The following is a 19,672-nucleotide window of genomic DNA, read 5'->3' as shown; positions in this document are numbered from 1 at the left end:
AATACAGCTATTAATTTTTGAGTGCAGACTGAACCAAACTCCAATTACTAAATAACCTAAAAGCAGGTTGAACAAGAAATAGATCACATCCATACGTTATATGTTGGTGATGCTTAGTGTCAGCACCAAAATCATATGTAAAATCACAGACAATGAGCCTGAGGAATAAGAAGGAAACTCTAAGACACCCCTGATATTTCATATTTCAAAACCTCTTCTGATAGAGTTTTTTACAAATTAGAATGCAACTTAAAGCAAAAATGTGAATTAAACTTATTTGAGGAAACAAACATTGAATTTGATATAGAGGTAATAAAAAGGAATTTTATTTTATATACAGAGCAAAGTGCTTTGGCTCCTTCATGGTTATTATATAAATACTGGTGGATAACCTGCTTTACCTGAATGCATGACAGTGGAAGGAATATTCCTCAAACCTGTATCAGAGAGCTGTACCCTCATAGGTCAGACATAGAAGAGGGCAGATTTTTAATTCCTTTGTGTGAAAAGCTTCAGTCATGTCCCCTGGCCTGACACCACTGAATGCAAATGAGTGACAATTAAGAATTACTAACTGATTTCACTAGCTACCCAGAAGATCAAAATCCTCTATTTGGAAAATGTTAATTAAAAACAATCTTGCTTAGATGGGAAAGGAATTTTTTTGTTGTTGTTTTTAAGAAATCCCACTATACTAAGTAAACAGAGGGAAGGGAAAAAATGGCACTGAGTCAATTTGAAGTAGCAAGAAAAACATGTAAGGACAACTAAAAGCAACAGTGGTTAAAAGAAAGAAAATTTTCTGCTTTTAAAAATGTTATTAAGACAATTACCTTTAACATAGGTAAATTATAAAAATGGGAATAGTGCATTTTTTATCTGAGAAAATACCAGATTATGATTATATATTGAATATGAGTAATGGAATATAAAGATTTTGCCTTGCCAAATCTCTTCTATTGCTTTTAAAGTACTGGAGAGAAAAGGTAACATTGCCACTGTGTTCCTATTTCACTGTGGCATTTCCATGTCTGACAGTATTTTGATTATAAATCCACATCCAAAATATGCACCCCACATTAAATGGATTAAAACTCATAGACCATGAAATGCCAACAGTAAATAGAAGTCATCCCCATCAGTAAATGTGTGTTTCTAGAGGGCTCTAACATGGATTGAATCATAAGCTGAGGTTATTCAACATTCATCAAAATGACATTTCCACACATTTATAATTGATGTCACAAAAATTAGCACAATTTAGCTCAGAGAGCTCTGCAGTCCAGCAGCACAGCTGGTTCCCAATAGGTTGGGCAGCTCCACAGATCTTTACATCTAAATTCAACTAACATTTTATTGGAGCACAAATTTTTATTACTATGGCTTTTATAGAATTTTAACAGACAAGAAGGAGGAGGAGAGGAGCAGCAGTTCTTAAATGTTAAATAAAGCTGATGCTGGGTACCTCACTTAAATGTTACATAAAGCTGATGCTGGGTTCCTCGCCCCATGGCAAAACAGAAGGAGCTATTCCCAACATTCCAAGCACAGCCAGGTCAAGACAAGTAGATAATGTAAGTGGATATGTTTGTCCCCTTCTCTCAGCATAAAAAACATTTTAATTGACATGGAGTCTTTCCCACTGAAGACTTGGGAATCTCTTGCCAGAGTACTGACTGCCCTCTTCTTCCAGTCTCTTCTCCCAGGTAACAAGTGCAGGATAAGAGGAAACAACCTCAAATTGCAGCAAGGGAGGTTTAAATTTGATCTTAGAAGAATTTTCTTCATGGAAAAGGTTGTCAAGTATTGGAAGGGGCTGCTCAGGGAGGTGGTGGAGTCACCATCCCTGAAAGTGTTCAAAAAACGTGTGGATGTGGCATCTGAGGACATGGTTGAATGGTGAACATGGTGGTGGTGCTGGGTTGATGGTTGGACTTGATCACCTCAAAGGTCTTCTCCAGTTTTAACTATACCATGGTTCTATGATGCTATGGCTCCCATGAAGGAGGATTCAATCAATTTGCTCCATTTTCTTCACTATTCAGCATACTTCTGAATAGGAATTATCTTTCCTTCAAAAAGAAAATATTTTCTTTCACCTTTCTATTATTGATACCCAGGGGCTACTTTCTCTCGCTCTGACTCTCTCTAAGGTTTCATGCCAGGCTTCAACCTGAACAAGTTATTATTCATTGGCCTGACTGCATGATGTGCCTGAATGGAACTGAGATTTAGAAGGTGCCAGCTTGAAAATGCAGCATCTGGAAAGGGAGAGGTACAAAAAGCACCATTTCCAGGTGAGTTCCAAGCTCTGGAGATGGAGACTGCATCCACCTCGTGGACCTTCAGTATTGAAATGATCAAGTATTCAACTAAAATCTCAGCTGCAGCAAAATAGCTTCCTTTGATTGAATAAGAAAGTGTTGAAGGACAGTTCTTCAAAAAACAAAACTTCTCTCTTTCTGAAACTAAAGGCCACAAAGTATTTTCTGGTCAAAGGCTCTATTTTTGATCAAGAGCTTCTCAAAACAATTTGACATTTTGACATTTTTCCATGTTCCTGCGATCCACATGCATCAAGTGAGATGACTGCATCCTTTCAGTATCTTTTAAAATTTGACAGGTACTGTGAAAAAGCTAAAGATTGTGTTTTGGTCTTACTTCACAATAGGTAATTTGGTGAAGGGAACAGGAGGTAGCTTCAAACCATCTGGAAGAGTGATGACTTCCATTGTCCCAGGGCATTTTGCCGTGTAGCTTTCCAAGCTCTGTGTGACATCTTTCTTTTCTAGAAAATAAAATTGAAAAACAATTTCAAACTCACATTTAATTGAGACTATAGCCTCTTTTTGTACAAAATAACTCAACTGGCATGCCAACTAATTTCTGCATTCAGCACTTGAGTTATGTTCAACCTCGACAGATGGATCAAATATAATTAAGTGACCTTAAGCAAAAGACTTTTCTAGATTTCTCAGAATTTTTCAAGTGCCAGTCTATACCTACTTTTTGTTAGGGTTTTTTATTGTCAAAATACAATTTTTTTTACCATTCCACCTATTAAATCTCTACATCCAAACAAAACAATCAGCCTCACACATATTTAGGTTATTAATAATAGCATTGTATGGGAACAAAGACTGCTCTGAAACATTAGATTAAATAATATCAAAGGCAATGAAAAGAAACAAATTACTTTTGATGTTAACTTGTGTGAAAACTATCTAATCCTCAAAATAATTGTACTGTGTTATGCTACTAAATCATAACAAGAAAGAAAGATTTTCTTTAGTTTTGCTTAAAAATACAAGAACATTCAAACAAATATGTATTATTTGGGTTATCTTCAAGAATGTACAATGACTGCATATTAGTTTTATCTAGCAATTATTTTCAACAATACATAAAACTGTGTCCCCAGAAAAAAAAAATAAGTCTATTTGGAAATACAAAGCCTCAGCACAAAATTGTATTTGATCTTTATGGTGCCTTCCAACCCAAACCTTTCCACAATTTTATGATTCCCTATTTCTCTGATGAAATGGAAGTCTGCAAACAGAGAAAAGTCTGGCAGTGTTTGCTTAGAGGACAGAATGAGGCAGCTGAAAAGACCTATATAGTTTTGAAGTGAATATTCAAAGAGTGTTGGAAGGAACCTTGCCATGGGCAGAGACACCTTCCACTAGACCAGGCTGTTCCATGTACGTGCTACCAACAGAAATAATTATTCAGTATCAAAACTGTATCTAGAAAATACTTAAAACATCAAAATACTCAATGATAAAACTAAATAGGAAAGGGGAGGGTGATAACAATTAGCTATCAGTAGTAGTACTACCAGAAAAACCTGAGGTGTACTGGGTTATGCAGCAAGGTTTTGGTAGCAAGGCCATTGGGAGAAGGCACCAGGGTATCTCCATTCCAGACAACCCCAAACCAAACCTGCTGCTGGGCAGTCAGTTATGCTGTTGGCACCTCTGAGAGAACATATCTAAGAAAGGGTAAAAAGTGCTGCATAGCAGCTGTGAGAGGGAGGAGTGAGAAAAATGTGAAAGAAACATATCCTGTAAACCGTGCCAAAAATACCAAAACCTGCCCAAAACACCATCTTGGGCCTTGAAAAGCACAAACATCCAGCAATGCTTGTGCTGCCCACACCAAACCAGCTCAGTTTGTGAATTCTACAGCCACAAGGAGTACACACTCCTTCAAAGCAAATCAACACTGATTGTAATCCCTTCACTATGCAATTAATGGCACATAACTGACAAATTGCCTTGCTCGTGTCTGAGTTTCACTGAGCCATTCCCCACATTTTAATTGCCTGTAGGGAATGTTCCCAAAACCACATTAATTAGACATCCATACAGACTCAGAGCAGTGCAGCACAGCCAGGAGCTGTAGTGGTTCAAGGCTGAATATTACCATCAAAATTTCAGGTTATTTGCCATATTATGAGCAGGGGCACATAGTGCAAGCAGAATCCACCCAGATGGAAATCCTCACAGCTACCAGAAATGATGAAGGTAATGCTACAGCATCTGCTTAATTGTGCTTGAAACCAAAGGTCTGCCATCCCAGAGCACTGCCTTTCATCCCCTACTGTGAAACACTGTCAGTTACTGTTCTCAAAGAAAGCAGGCTGCCATTTGCAAGAATTTGTTTACAGATTTTTGAGTCACGTGGTTATTTCCTGGCAGCAGCTCCCCATGCTTTCCATAAGAAAAAAGCCAAACCAAACCATTTTTCTATGTTGATGTGGTGTGAAACACAGCATTAAACATGCTGCTGCCAGGCCAGCAGCTCAGTTCTTTTCTTAGCACCACATCTCAGCCAAGATGCTGAAGGAATCCACATCAGGAGGACACGATGGGAAGCATTCACAATGCAAAAGAGCTGCCTAATCCTGCCCAAGAGCCACTTCTGAAATCCAGCACTGGAACCTTCTCCCTTGAGGAGCACCTCAGCTCCCTGACCTCTGTGCCTTAATGGATGCCAAAAACCTGCTGCAGAGGTTTCAGCTCTGAATTCTCACAGCTTCTGGCTGCCTGACATCCTGTTCTGACAGAACCTCCTGGGAGGAGCCACTGAACTCTCAACCTCACTCCTGACCCACAGTTAGGAGATTTCTGTTATCACCAGCACTTACCTTTTGTGAAAAGAAGAGACAAAAGCCTGCTCTTGGAGGTCTTTACCCACCTGGTGCCTTCATGCTCATACAGGTCAGCAGGAAGGCAATCACCACTTGATCCTGTGACCTATGAATTCACCTCAACAGCTTTAAAAGCCTGTCCTGCAGCTGGGAGCACTACTGGATACTCTTGTGTAGGTATTAGAGACTCATTCATTGAGTGAGAAGTGACTGCTTATTTTCTCATCTGGATTAACTATGTTCACAATTTTTTTCCCCTCACTTTCTCTCCAGACTCACTGAAAGACCAGGATCACAGAATGGCTGTAACCAAATAAAGCTGAGCAAAGCCTCTGGCAGCACTGGCATGTGAGCACATTCTGCTCATTTTGTTCAGTATAATCTCACTGTATTTTCCCCATTTCATACCAAATTGGTTCTGACAACCAAAACTTTTACAGGTCCACCCATACTTTTAGAATTTCATTGCTCAACTACTTCACCTCAACATAACAAGCAATGGTTTTGTGTCCAAGCTGTTTCAAACCTTCTTCTAATACGAGAGCACAAAAATCTGAGAGCTTCAGATGCACAGTCAGAAACCATTAGTGATTGAAAGCTACTAAATGTGTTAAAGACAAGACTTTCTGCTCGTTTCACAGTCCTGTGGAGCAGTAATTCACAATAATGGAGCCATTGAAAAATCAGACCAGGACAGGACAGAAAGTCAGTTATAGACTAACATTTTTAAGCACTTCTGTAACTGTGATTTAACAGTGAAACACAAACAGCAGTTCATGTCTTTTCAGGTAACACAGAAAATTAGAGGAACACAATTACTGTAACTGTGCTCTTGAATATCTGAAGAAATTTAAAATAGCTGTACTTGGGTTCAGTCATTACCCAAGGCAAAGAATAAAACCACAACATTTATTCTTTGACAACAATTGGTTGATGTTGCGTTGATCAAGTCACAGTGTCCCCTGCAGAACAATCTACAGCCAGGTGGAATAAAGAAAGGGAACATTTCCTGTCTGACCCACCAATCCCATTGGAACAACTTCATTTCCTTTTGGAGTTCACTAAAATATTAAAAAAAAAAAAAAAGCTCAACACCTTCTGACTCCAATTTTACTTCAGTGATAGGCCCAGAATCAACATTTTAACAAAAACCCTCATTGCCCAGGGTGCTTTGTGCTGGCTGAGCTTTCTCCTTCTCCCTTGAAGACATCAAATAATGGTCACAAAGTAGAAGTCTGAGGAGAGCTCCTGCAGCAGTCCTGACCCAACATTCTCAGGACAGACTCAAACATCTCCTTAATGAGTTAACAGTAATATTTAACAAGACAGAAAAGTCAGTCTGATGACAGGAAAAAAACAAGAGAAAAATCAGTTTGTGCACCCATAAACACAGATATGGCCTTCCAGTGCCTGGAGGGAATGTACAATAAACATGGAGAGAGACTTTATACAAGAGCATGTAGTGACAGGATAAGGGGAAATGGATTCAGACTGACAGAGGGCAGGTTTAGTTTAGATATTAGAAAAAAAAACTATTTTCTCAGGCTAGTAAGGTTCTGGCACAGGTTGCCCAGAGAAAATGTGGCTGCCCCATCCCTGGAAGTGTCAAAGGCCAGGTTGAATTGGCCTTGGAGCAACCTGGGATAGAGGAAGGTGTTCCTGCCCAAAGCAGAGATGGTAACTTTAAGGTTGCTTCCAACTAAAACTATTCTGTGATATTTCCTTCACACACCCACACAAAGTGAGAATTGCTTGGTGAGCCCTAGAGAAGAGAAAGTCCATGTCTGCTTCCAAAGGAATCTTCAGTCTCACTCTGCCATGAAAATGCAGTGTACTCTTTAAACTAAAGAATTTCAAAAAGGCCACAAAATACATTAAGACCCTCACAAAAGCTGCAGTAGGAATTGATTATTCACAGACAGCAACCACCACAGACCTTTTACTCTGCAGTTAATCACAGATTGTAGGGGTGTGCAAAGCTGCCCAGCCTTTCAGGCAGTGCCTGAGCTCTGGTTTGGGCAGGGAGCACCACATTTGTATATTCAGAGCATCCTCCTTTCCCAAGCACAGCCAGCCCAGAGGTGTGAGCAAAGCATCTGGGCAGGAGCTGCAGGATCAATCCACTCCTGCATCACCAGGGCTGGAACTCAGCAGACAGAGCAGCTCCTCTCTCTGCAGGCAGCACCCTCTGCTTCTCCACCCCATTAACTCTGACAGGGACTGGGTGATGGCACTTTCTACACTTTCAGTAACAAACAGCATCTGAAAAATACATGGAGCAGGTAAGCACAACTTCAAACTGCTCAGAAATCTCATACTTGAACAAGCTGCTTTGACAGCAACACAGGAACCCTGAGGGTTCATCCCACTACTGCAATAAATGTGTGTTCCCCACAGACTCCAAAGCTGTTCTTAGGGAGAAAGGCACTGGCAGTCACCAGAGAGTATGAATCCCATTTCTTTAAGAAATCAAGCAACATAGATCTCTAAATAAACACTGCAGAGACTAATAAAATTCACTGTTTGACACAGAAAAGAGCAGAAACTAGAAGAAAATAATTAATCTATGCTATGAGAAGAGTTAGACCTGCTTTCATGAACAGAGCATCATTACCTATATCAGAGACTGACTCCACCCACACAAAGGATTCAGTTATTTGCTGTGTAATAGCTCATCTTTGAAAAATAAGTTCTCAATTTACTACTAACTTTGCAGGAAAGGGGAAGAAAATATTCTTTTAGACCTGAATAAAAATAGCTGTCTTTTAGAAGCAGAATGTTTTCCAGTTCTAAAAAGACTGCCACAGAGACAAAGCATAGGAAGAGACTACTAAACACATCACAGTCTTGCATTACAAGGGTTTTAATAATTGTACAAAATGCATACACATGAAGTCCCTGCCAGTTTGCACCAAAATATTTCTATTTAAAACCTGACTTAAAAAAATCGACATAGCTGAAGACAATTCATAAAGACACCATTAAAAATTTCAGTGTCTGGTTCTCCACATCTCAGAACTTCAGATGTCTGCACACTTTCAATACTAAAAAAATACATATTGTACACACAAATTCAGTATATAAAGCACTGAAATCAATGCTACTTTTTTCAGGTTAAGGAACACCAGGAGTCCTACCTTTACAAAAAGTGGAATAAATTAGACATAGATAACTTCTATACCAATAAATGAAGTTCAGGACTTCAGTAAAGCTGCTTATGGGCAAGGCAGGTTTCATAAATATTCCAGGTACAATGGTGTAACTGTGAAACACATCTGATTCTGAATTTCATGTGGAAGAAGCAGAGACAGAGGATGGAAGGAACAACACATTGATTTCTGCAGAACATTTTCCCCAATACACTGTTCTGCAATATGGAATGAGGAAAATTAGGAATTTGGCCAGAAAGGTTTATCAGGATTCAAAACTTCAATGTCTCCACCAGTGATCTAAACTTGCTTCAGAATAGGATGGTTTAATTGTTGAAAAAACTGGGAAACTGTCTGAAAAACTTAAAATGAAGACATGTCAGCTCTCTCTCCTAAGGTACAGTTGATTTTTCCCATCCTTCTGTAAAAACATCTCTTCAGTATCAGTCCTACCCCACTCATCTTCCCTTGGCACATCACTCACACTCAATGGACATCACATGGGGAGTTCACTAAGGTACAGGGATGATCCATTTTTAAACATGGATATTTCTTTTTCCATATAAACTGCCAATTTCAACAGCAGCCTTGACTCCAGTGATTTAATTTGAATTTAGGGTGAGAGAGCAGTATTGAGTCTGTTAAATGTCATATAAAATGTATTTGAATTTTAGTAATAGAGCACCTCCTAAAATAGCTTCCTTTGGTACAAAAAAAATTAGCACTTAATAATACAGCACGAATTCTCCATGTCTTCATCTGTCCAGTTGAAGTAGCTCTTCCCCAAAGGAATTTCCTTTTTTTTTTCCTGGAATAAAAACCTTGCAATGTGCCTCCAATTGCACACCTGTATATTGTTCTCTCAATAACTGAGGGAAATCACACTTCTTCAAGATCAGAGGTACCTACATGAAGACAGCAATTTTGGGCTAAAGCTCAAAGACTTCATTTTATTCATGAGTGACCTTAAAAAATTAATAGGAAATTTTGCCATAAAAAAAGCACTAACTTACTGTAACAACTGAACAGCTGATCACAGCCTAAGAATTTGGCTATGGCACTGGCTGGAGTTTTTGTCTGTACCTCACTGACACACAAGTCTAAGCAAAGATAAATCACATGTGAGACTTTCAGGCTGGTCTGTAATGCTAAATATTTGATTCACAGTTCATTATTTTTGTCATATAACATATGACTTAAAAATTTGTTGTGTTTCATATTTAGTGCTATGCAAATGAATTGAAATCTTTTATTCCTGTGCTAGTTTATTCCATTTCATTCAAACTTCCAAAAAAATCAGAGTCTAAATGACATTTAATTCAGGTAAATAAACTACACCCTCTTAATAAAGCAGTTTGAGTAAAGTCACTAAATAAGTTGGCCTCTCTCCACAAAACACAAATTCCAGGGTGACATTCTAAAGTGGGGGGGGGTTTAAAAAAGGCAGGAAGAAGTGTAGCAGGAACACAACAGTGCTGAAGTTTGATAGCACAGAACTGATGAAAACACAAAAGCAGATGAAAAGCAGCAGAAGTCACCATGATGAATAAAACTTAACTGGCTTCTAAGGAGTCTCCTTCTACTTCAAATAAAATCTCCCAAATCTTTTATTCCAACACATCAGAAAGCATTTCCATTCAGGCTTTTTTTCTATATTCATTCTTAGACCACACTGTGCCACTGCTATACATCAAACACACAAGGTGACAAGTCTGTTTAATTACATTTTTATACATATATATAGACACACATACACTTATTTATATATAAGTACACAGGCAAGATATGGCATTAAGCTGAAGCTGTGAAATATTTCAAAGTAATGGCTAAGAACTACCCAGGCTGCTATAAATATTCTCTGGTAATTATACTGTAGATTTCCATCTTCATCCTGAAATCAGTTAATTTGAATATTATAAGACCAACCAAAGTAGCTCCCTTTTGAAAGGTTTATTGGTTGGGCAATACCAACTTGCAGGTACTTTGTCAGCTGAAACACAACACAGTGCATTAAAACCAGTTCATCAATGTCAGCTAAGTAAACCTCACTCCAACTCTGAAATTTGCATCAAGTTTTAATTTGCACTAAATTCTCTGTTCAGTCTGATTAAAGCATCATTCTTTTTAGCCCTTGCAGTCAGTAACATTTACCTTTCCAAAAATGAATTTACACACTACAGATGATCTATGCTGCCCTAATTTAAATGCAATTTAAAGTATTTTAAGCATTGCAGCACAGAAGAGAAGCTACAGAGCAAAGCAGGTGTGCCTTCATTGCACATCTTTGGGGATTGCCTGTGACAGCACCAGCAGACTCTGGAAGAGCAGGATTCCAACACAGCATCTCTTATCCTCCACTCTCAAGTAACATCATCACAATCAAGTCTACTCTAGAAATTCTTCCAAATAACCTTGGCTTGGCAACAAATTGTGATATTGTCAATTTTGCCACTTTCTTAATAACTGACATCTGTTTTGACACGTGCAGCTTTGGGCTGGGGTGGAGTTAATTTCCTTGACAGTAGCTGGGCTGGGGCTGTGTTTTGGGATTTGTGCTGAAAAGTGTTGATAATACAGGCATGATTTGGTTATTGCTGAGTACATGACTGGGAATCTCTTTCCTCAACACCCTAAACTCATTCACTTATTGTTTCTGTTTCTTCTAACCATTAATGAACCAACATAGCCATAGATGTTTTGGGGTTTTTTTTTGTTTTTTAATCCAGGAATACTATATCAACTAAATCACACTGATTTCAAGGCTCCATCATTCCTTGAAAATAAATCATGCTTCAGAGATATTCCTTCCTCTTCCTATTAAATCACAATTATCCACCTACTAGTATTTACTAGAGCTTCTTATAATGCACCCAGTACTGAGCCAAATTTATTGAACTCCAGAGGGGTTCAAAGGATGGAATTTGGTTTACCTCACTTCAAGAGAAGCATCCATGACCAGGGTCACTTAGTCAGTACTGAGAGGGCCACAGATGTGTAAGGGGAATGATGAATGTTGCAGAATGAATCACTGCTGTGGCCAGGGTCACTAGTAAGACTATGACATAGATATTTCAGTTGGAAGAACTTCCATCCCTCTTGAACTCTCAAAAAAATACAGCAATGCACTTGCCATTTGTAATTCCAAAGTGAGGATAAAAACACTTTAAGAAATTAACTGCTACTGTAATTCAGCTGTTTAAAATTAAAATGCTTTAAGTGCCTTTGAACCTTATCTGCTACCTGAAATTTATTACTGTTCATTTTACAGTTCAGATCACTCCCCACCATAAACCACCTCTAATTACATTTCAAAATAATTTCACAGATTTATTCTCTGTAGAAGAAGGACCAGCCTTGGAATCTTCTTTCCTAAACAGAAAACCTTGATCCAAATGTTCTGATACAGCTCAATCTTCCCTGAGTGTCTCTTTCCATACCTCAATTATCTTTCTGTTCTGGCAGGCTTCCTGCTTCTGTGTGAAGTTATTATTTTTCATGAGTTGAGCCAGTTACACCTCAAAATCTTTTCTGGGCTTATGTCTTTATTTGTAATATTTATAATCTTGTTTCCTCTAACCTAAATATAAAAAATGGGAGAAAAAAAAAAAAAGAAGAGCAGTGTTATGAGAATAGGCAGGAGAAATGGCAAACAGAGGGGAGAAATGGTGAGCAACCAGCTCAAACTGAAATGAGCTGAAACTCTCAACTCTGGCTACAGCTCTGAAAACATGGGGAAATCAGAAAGTCACAGCAAGATTTGAACAAGAGAACAGGAGGCAGTGAGGTGAACAGAGTCACAGGCTGCTCCAGCAGTCCCTCAGAAAAAATATGCCATTTTAAATTATTCCATGCCCAGAAGTTATTTATAGGCTCACAGGTTATTCTTATCCCCTGCTCCAGTGAAATTCATTTAGCCCAATCTCTGTGGGGAGGCAGAACCCACCAAGTGCCTGTGCAGCTTCACTTCATTTTCCCAGGTCTGGATGGAAATTCAGGACAATGTTACAATTTTAAGATACTCAGAAACCAAGTTTGGTCCTTATTGCCGCTTGGCAGGAGGGCTAGAAAGGGTTAAATTCATTTCCACATTCACTTGTGGCCTAGCTGTCAATTTTCAGGAGCCCAGTTTAATATTCTTCCTTATTTTCCATACTTCCACATAGCAATTTGAAATTTAAATGACACTGGGGGAATGCATATGCAATCTGTTCTATAAATAAAAATGTCTAAAATACTGCATAATTTCCTCTTTCAAAATGCAAGATGGAAAGACATATTTTAAGAGTTGTAAGACACCACGTCTGACATCACCAAATTACACTCAGTCCAGGCTTAGCCATCAATTCTGAAGATGAACAAGGTTTGGGGTTTCTTTCTTAGCTCAAGCTCATCACTTCTCTGCAGAAGCACAACCTCCCCCTGCCAGCTGACATCTCACCTGAGCACAGCAGGCTTGAAAGGAAAAGGTTCCAGAAGTGCTCTCAGATTAATGGTGTGAAGACCCTCAGCTACCAACAAGTCCAAGCTGTCAAGGCATCGAGGTGGCCTTCCCAGCCAACACTGACAAGTCCACCCCAACTCATCTACAGGATGAGGGGAATTGAAACAGCATTCAACAGAAATTTTGGTAGAAACTCTTCACTAGTTACAATGATCTCAGTACAGGCTGAGAATAAACATCTTTATTAGTATCCAATGATTTAAGAAACAACCACTCAGAGGAAGGACAGACACAGCAGGATATTCTGGGAAGTTCTCTCAAGGACAAAGACATCCAAACCCCTGGTCAACAGATGAACAATTACTGCTGCATGTTTAATGCAGAATCACCATAGAGTCAGTAGTTAAATTCATTGAGTACATGACAGCAGTTGAGAGCTCAGATGTGAAGGCTGTCACCTCGCCAGAAGACTGGAAAGAACTCAAGTACAGCAACAATAACCACAGGACAGGACGATATTGGCAGGGCTACACTGAGAAATGCACATGATTTCCCAAACAACAAAATAAATGAACCTTGAGGATCCTTTTAGGAACTGGCCCACAAAACAAAGAATGGAATATTCCTACTCCTATTTTCATCCCATGCTATGCATGGTGGGTGAGAAAACTTCACCTCAGCACATGGAGATCCCTGCCACCAGAGGCAAACAGCAGGAATCCTGAAATCCTGGAAACCTGCTGAATGTCTGAAAGAACATGAACTTGCAGAGTGAGGGACTGTTCTGATCTGCTCAAGCTGAAGAGAGACAAGTTTTGCCTTGATCCACAATGCAGGATGGAATTAGGTTCTGAACATACCCAAAAAAGAAGAATAAAACACAAACAAGGTTAAATGTTGGGATCCAAAGTGATAACTCGATTTCCTTTCTTTGTAGAGGAGGAAAGGAGAAAACAGGAAAGTAGGAGAATGCCAGCAATGAGGATGAGAAGCACAGGAAAGGGTTACCCCCAGCATGGCTCCAGCACTGCTCAGAGAGTGCCATGGGAGATCTCCCTGGGTGCCAGGGGCATCCCCAGGCTCCCTCCCAGAGCTGCCCAGCCAAGGAGCAGAGCCAGGGCAGCAGCACCAACGGGGTGGAGAAGCCTCGTGGGAGCAGCCAGGACAGCAAAGCCTCCAGCACTTTGTAGACCTCACAGATTTTTGGCAGGTTGGGCACTTGCTTAGAGAGGATTTTGTGAATGGTAACCTCCCATCTACCTCCCAGAACAGCACATCACTGGTGACCTTCATCTCTGCTCCCCTAAAATCCACTGGCTGCTCCTCAGTACCCAGGCCAAGTTCACCTGATGTTCCCAAAGTTCATTCCTCCCTTCCCTAACAGATCAACATCAAGGTCTTCCAATGGACTTCACACAGGTGCCTCATTTTCTAAAAATAAGCAGTTCTAAGCTTTCACTTTCAAACCTCAAATCTTCCAAGATGCAATGGAGAAATATTCCCAACTCTGTACTCATTCACCACAGGACTGCCTGGTGAGTGGACAGTCACATTTCCTTAGCAGCTGTCTCCATATAATTCTGTGTTTAGAGAGGCCCTAACAGATGAGACAACTCAGAATTATTTGCACTCAATGCAAGCCACAACCCATTTAAGTTGTATTAATATTATCAGTGAGGAGCCACAGTAAAATAATGGCAATTTTTTCCAAATATCTGACATTACTCAATTCAAATTCACTGAGCTGTACACACAGTTTTGTTTCAAAAAGCATTATGCAAAAGATAGGTTCAATTCCAAACAACTTTGCAACTGCACATTTTAATTCTTATTTAAAGAAAGTGATTCTTAAGGGCTTGTTACCATTAAAACATAATAGCTTGAGATTAGAGGTTTTACACAGAATTTAGTACCTTTTTTTGCTTTGCAGAAGATTGCATTTTACATATTTATGCAACTAAATAGCTTAATTTTAAATCAAACTTTTAGCTTCCATGTTGTTAAAATAGTGACTGACATCTCCCATTTACTTGATGATACTCTTTATTTAGATTTGCCAGGCTGCATGGTTGGAGATTCAAGTAAATTCAAGCAAACATAGACAAGCTGCATTTTTAAATGTGTGATTCAATTCAAACATTAAATTTTGTTTTAAACACAAACCAGCTTTGACTATCCATTTGTGTTCCATTAATAGAAGCAAGAGTTTCTAATTAATAGATCTAGATTTCATTGGAACAAATAAATCTCAGCAGCTGAACTTCTAATTGGAGAATAAATCAGTATACCAGCTTCAACTGAACTAGTAAATGAACAGAATTAAATTTAAAAATGAGAAAATGTTCCTTTTCTGTGCCTAGAGGCAGCTAATCCTGAAAGAAAAAGGGTTGGAAGGTCAAGTTCCAGAGCCAAATGTTTAGCTGGAAACTTCCTCTCAGCTTAAGAGTTTTCACTTTTATTTATTCTAATTTTAAAAATCATCTGCAAACTACCCAAACTTTAAATACAAGAATAGGATTTAGCAGCTAATCAGTAAAAGCTTTAAAAATATGAAGTTTATTTAGGAAAGAACACATTCAAGTGAAAACTGACTTTCCAAAAGAGTGAGTTTTCCTCCACCCTTAGGAACTGGTGACTTTTTATGCAGCATAGAAAAATAGTAAAATCTGAGCACTCTTGAACTCCAGTACCACTGCATTATTTCTGTTTTCTAATTAAACCTTCAACTGATCAACAAAACCTGGAAATTTCAGTCATGTGGCATCAAAGAACTCTAATGACAACTTTTTGCCAGTTTATAAGGGAACAGTTCACAGTAAAAAGAACTGTAACCTAATCCTCTGCCTTCAATTCTCTTGCTTTTGTCCTTTACTAAAATTCAAGATTAAAGGTTTGTTGGTTTATTTTTCCCTAATATTCCAATACTTTTAGAAGAACTATAAATTTCAAGTAATCTTCTATGCTAAATGGTCCCTTGCACAATATCAGGTTGGACTTTATGATCTTGGAGGCCAACTGCAAACTTAATGAGTCTATAGTCACACAATATCAATCTCAACAGAGTTACCAAAAAAAAATACAGGCCAGAAATACACTTCTGGCATTTCTTATCAATAAAAGACACCAAACTCAACAGCAAGTTCTATTTTGGATGCATTCAGGAGAGAAGGAAAAAAAATATTCAACTGTTTCTCAAACACATGGGAGAATATTTAGTTTGATTTTTTTTAAAGGCACTAAACATCACAGTTATCCCAGGCCTTATGAAACTGGAAGCTTTACTCAAACATACAATGTCTGAAGGCAAAGAACACAGAAGATTCTTGTCTTTGAGAGTTCAAACCTTTTTAGGATTAGGGATTAACAATATCACATGTGAAAATGCAGAGGGGAAGAGTTTAAAACCTTGTCTTCAGCACAACTTTCCATACATATATCAATAAAGCTTCACTGTAAGTCCTGGAAAATCCAAGGACCTTTTGACAGCAAGATCTAAAGGCAGAAAGCAAATTATATTCTGGTTTATCAGTTCCTCTCCTTCCTCCAGCATTGATTTGAGCCACTAAACAGAGGGAATAAAGCAGGCAAATACCTAAAGTTTGCCAACAAAGTTCTTTGCTGCAGGAGTCACTAAGGGGAGACATTTGGTCATAACTGAAGGAGAAAAGAAAAACAAAAACTACACATTTTACTTCCATCCTCTTTATTGTCAACAAAGGAGTAACTGGGGAAAATGCATTTTTTTTACCTAGCTTATTGAGAAGCAAAACCAAATTTTAAAATCCTTTAGCACTCATTAAGATGATTGTTCTCACTAAGCTGGGTGATAAACAAGTCATATGGAATATTTTTCCTAAGAAACATAATACAAAATAACAGTTGTCACTTTTGGCTTTTTCAGGTGATTCTGTAAATGTTACATGGTCCTAAGCCACAGAAAGGTCCTCACAGACATCATTCCCATTGCTGAAACTCATCCACAGACACATTCATTGCATTGCCAATCTTTGACAAATCAAATCCTGTTAAAATATATTGCTGAATTAAAAAAAAAAAATTAAATACACTGCAGAAATGTAGAGGAACTTAAGGCCACTGTCCCAGTTAAACACTGCTTAACTCATGTCCATCACATTCACCTTCTAAAAGTTAGTAACACAGAATGGTTTGGGTTGGAAAGGACCTTGAAGATCATCTAATTTTAACTCTGTTGTCTGATTACTATCAACAAGCCACTGAGGCATACACAGAACTCACAGAACTCCCCAACTTCCCTGCTCTCCATTCCTTCCCAAATTAATTCTCTTTCAAAACAGAGTCCCATTATTTGATTGTGGATCAGAAGAAAGTGCAAATATCTGCTTCTTTAAAAATCCTACCTTGGTCAGAAAGGAAATCCAGCATGGTCTGGAGCAGGAAGGAGAGATGCCTGACACACAGGGCAGGATTGCCCATCCTCCTGGAAGCATAGACCAGCTCATGCAGCAGACGCATCTGCACTGCAGCCCAGCCCCTGTGAGTTCCTGGGGAAAATGCAGGCAAGATATCATCATTATATTTAATGTATTGTAAACTTGGAAATCATCACAAACACATTGGCTTTGGTTTTCTTCACATGCTAAGCAGTAATTTTATGGCACTTATTCCAATCACCCCATGGTTGTTACAAAATCCAACCCTTGTACTCAACACAAAAAATAGGATTGTTGTATTTGCTTGAATATCTAAACATGAAATCAAGTTTTGTTTTATATGCTTGTCTATTGACTAATAAATGTACAATTAAAATTCTGAAGACGAAGTTAACACTTCCCAAAAACCAAAATTATACACAAAACCTTTGAAGTTTTTTGGTTTTTTTTTTAATTCTCTGGACAAGGCACATGAAATTTCATACAGAAATCACAGAATCACAGAATGGTTTGGATTGTAAGGGACTTTAAAGATCACCTATTTCCAACTCCCTGCCATAGGCAGGGACACCTTCCCCTAGACCAGGTGGCTTAAAGTGTCCATTCCTTGGACACTTCCAGGGATGGAGCAGCCACAGTTTCTCTGGGCAACCTGTGCCAGGGCCTCACCACCCTCACAGTAAAGAATTTCTTCCTAATATCCAGTTTAAACCTACTCTTTCAGTTTGAAGCCATTTCCCCTTTGAAGCCATTTGTCACTCCATGCCCTTGTAAAGAAAAAAAACTACCCAGTAATTCTTAACTCTCCTTAAAGATCAAGCAAGAGATATTTTTTCCTAAATGCTTTCCCAGCCAATAAAAGCAATAAAACTTTAGAACACAAGGCACATATCCTGATTTTCAGTCTTTAAATTTCAGACTATGAATTAATTCATATTTGTAGAGTATATATGGGAAGAATAAATAGATGATCTTAACATAACCTTCCTTTCAGAACCATAATATGCAGCACTCTTCAAGAAGCTTAACCTGCTTTTAGTAGTAAGCAACAGCAATAATTTTTAAATAACAGATATTTCGAGATGTTTGATACTTCATAAACTTCAACAGCCTTCCTTGCAATATCACCCATCAGCATTTGGCAAACTGTTTTAGGAATATTTACTGCAACCAAACCTTGAGAGTTTATATTTTGAGAGTCTCATTATTTTTCATGTGTGAAATGTCATTTCTATCTTAAGAGTTCGCAGTGATCTTTCCATATGTCTCTAAAAGAGCCATTTCGGGGATAAAAAACGAGACAACGCACTTCAGTGCATCATGAAGGTAAGGTAAAATGAAAGATAAATACCAGTCATGCTCTTTCTTTACTATTTTAATTATAATTTCTTGCAGTTCTACAACTCCTTCTCCCAACACAGTCCTATCCCAGGTCAAAGCATATTTTTCCCAGCACATTCCCTTTTCCTAGACTCTTAGCATCTTTCCACCAAGTCCACTTGGCATTTGCTATCTCCTCTCACATAGAATTTGACTGGCAAATCACAACAGTTTTAAAAAACCCCAACACTAACCATCCACAAATACAGCTCAGCCCATCACTTCCTGCTTCTTTCCTGGAGCTAAAACATTTAGGGAATGGTCCCCAAAACTGCTGCTCAATAACACAATGCAAAGTATTGGAAAGGTTTACTCAAAAGGAGCTGCCAAGCAGCAATTTAGCTGCCTCTGATCTCATTTGTGGGAAAATGTGACATATTTGACCTTATTAATTACATTATATGTATCTCTGTGTGTCTATATACAAAAATATGCAAAAGGATTTTTAATCTTTTTTGTCAAACAGCTATAAAACCAAAAGAAATACAATTTCTGATGGAACGGCTGAAGGCACTTTAATTGAAAAAGTCATCCAGAATAATAAATGACCTTTTTATGTACTGAGAAACATTTTTCAAAAACATAAGAAACTAAGTTTTCATAAATAACACATAATTACTTCCTGCAACCAGGGAACCACAGCAACACATTCAGCAGTGACTTGCAGAAATTTGAAATTCCTGGAACAGCACTAAGAGAAGTGAAGGCACAGTGTTAAACAACTGCTTTACCTGCTGCCGTAGTTTCGGATTAGTAAGCAATTTAGGTCCAGTATAAAATCTCTCAAGGAAATTCTTATGGAAAGCCAGCTGCGTGGCAATCCCACTGACCTTTGCTGAAGTCCTGAGGGTCCAGGGAGAGGCTGTAGCCAGGCAGGGTCTCCAGCAGCAGTTTGTAGCAGGCCCTCCAGCCGGGCTCGGGGATGCTGGGCGCCGCGCACTGCATGGCCGCGATGCGCTTGAAAAACGCCGATTTGCGGTGGAAACCGATGCGCTCGTACAGCTCCGACAGGATGCTGTAACGCTGGATCTTCTCCTCTTCTGAGAGCTGCAGTTGGAAGGGAAAGGAGGAAAGGGTTGGTTTTTATCAAAGATTTCAAGTGCTGAGTTTTAAAAAACAAACAGGAGGAAAGACACAG

General features: G+C 38.7%; 1 protein-coding gene across 5 annotated transcripts in view; it reads right to left on the bottom strand.

The window, feature by feature from the left end:
* Positions 1-19,672, bottom strand: part of TRAPPC9 (trafficking protein particle complex subunit 9) — a 443,040-nt gene that overhangs the window by 397,366 nt on the left and 26,002 nt on the right. For all 5 annotated transcript variants that reach the window (XM_084214958.1, XM_084214957.1, XM_084214959.1 and 2 more), the window contains 3 exons: positions 19,365-19,581; positions 17,122-17,265; positions 2,662-2,788 (listed from right to left, as the gene is read on the bottom strand). In XM_084214958.1, the coding sequence (XP_084071084.1) occupies positions 2,662-2,788; positions 17,122-17,265; positions 19,365-19,581 (488 nt within the window). The remainder of the gene's footprint in view (positions 1-2,661; positions 2,789-17,121; positions 17,266-19,364; positions 19,582-19,672) is intronic.

This window comes from Fringilla coelebs, assembly GCF_963513975.1.
Source record: "Fringilla coelebs genome assembly, chromosome: 1".
Classification (NCBI taxonomy): domain Eukaryota; kingdom Metazoa; phylum Chordata; class Aves; order Passeriformes; family Fringillidae; genus Fringilla; species Fringilla coelebs.
The sequence above is the reverse complement of the archived record's forward strand: the minus strand, read 5'-3'. Positions and strand labels throughout refer to the sequence as shown.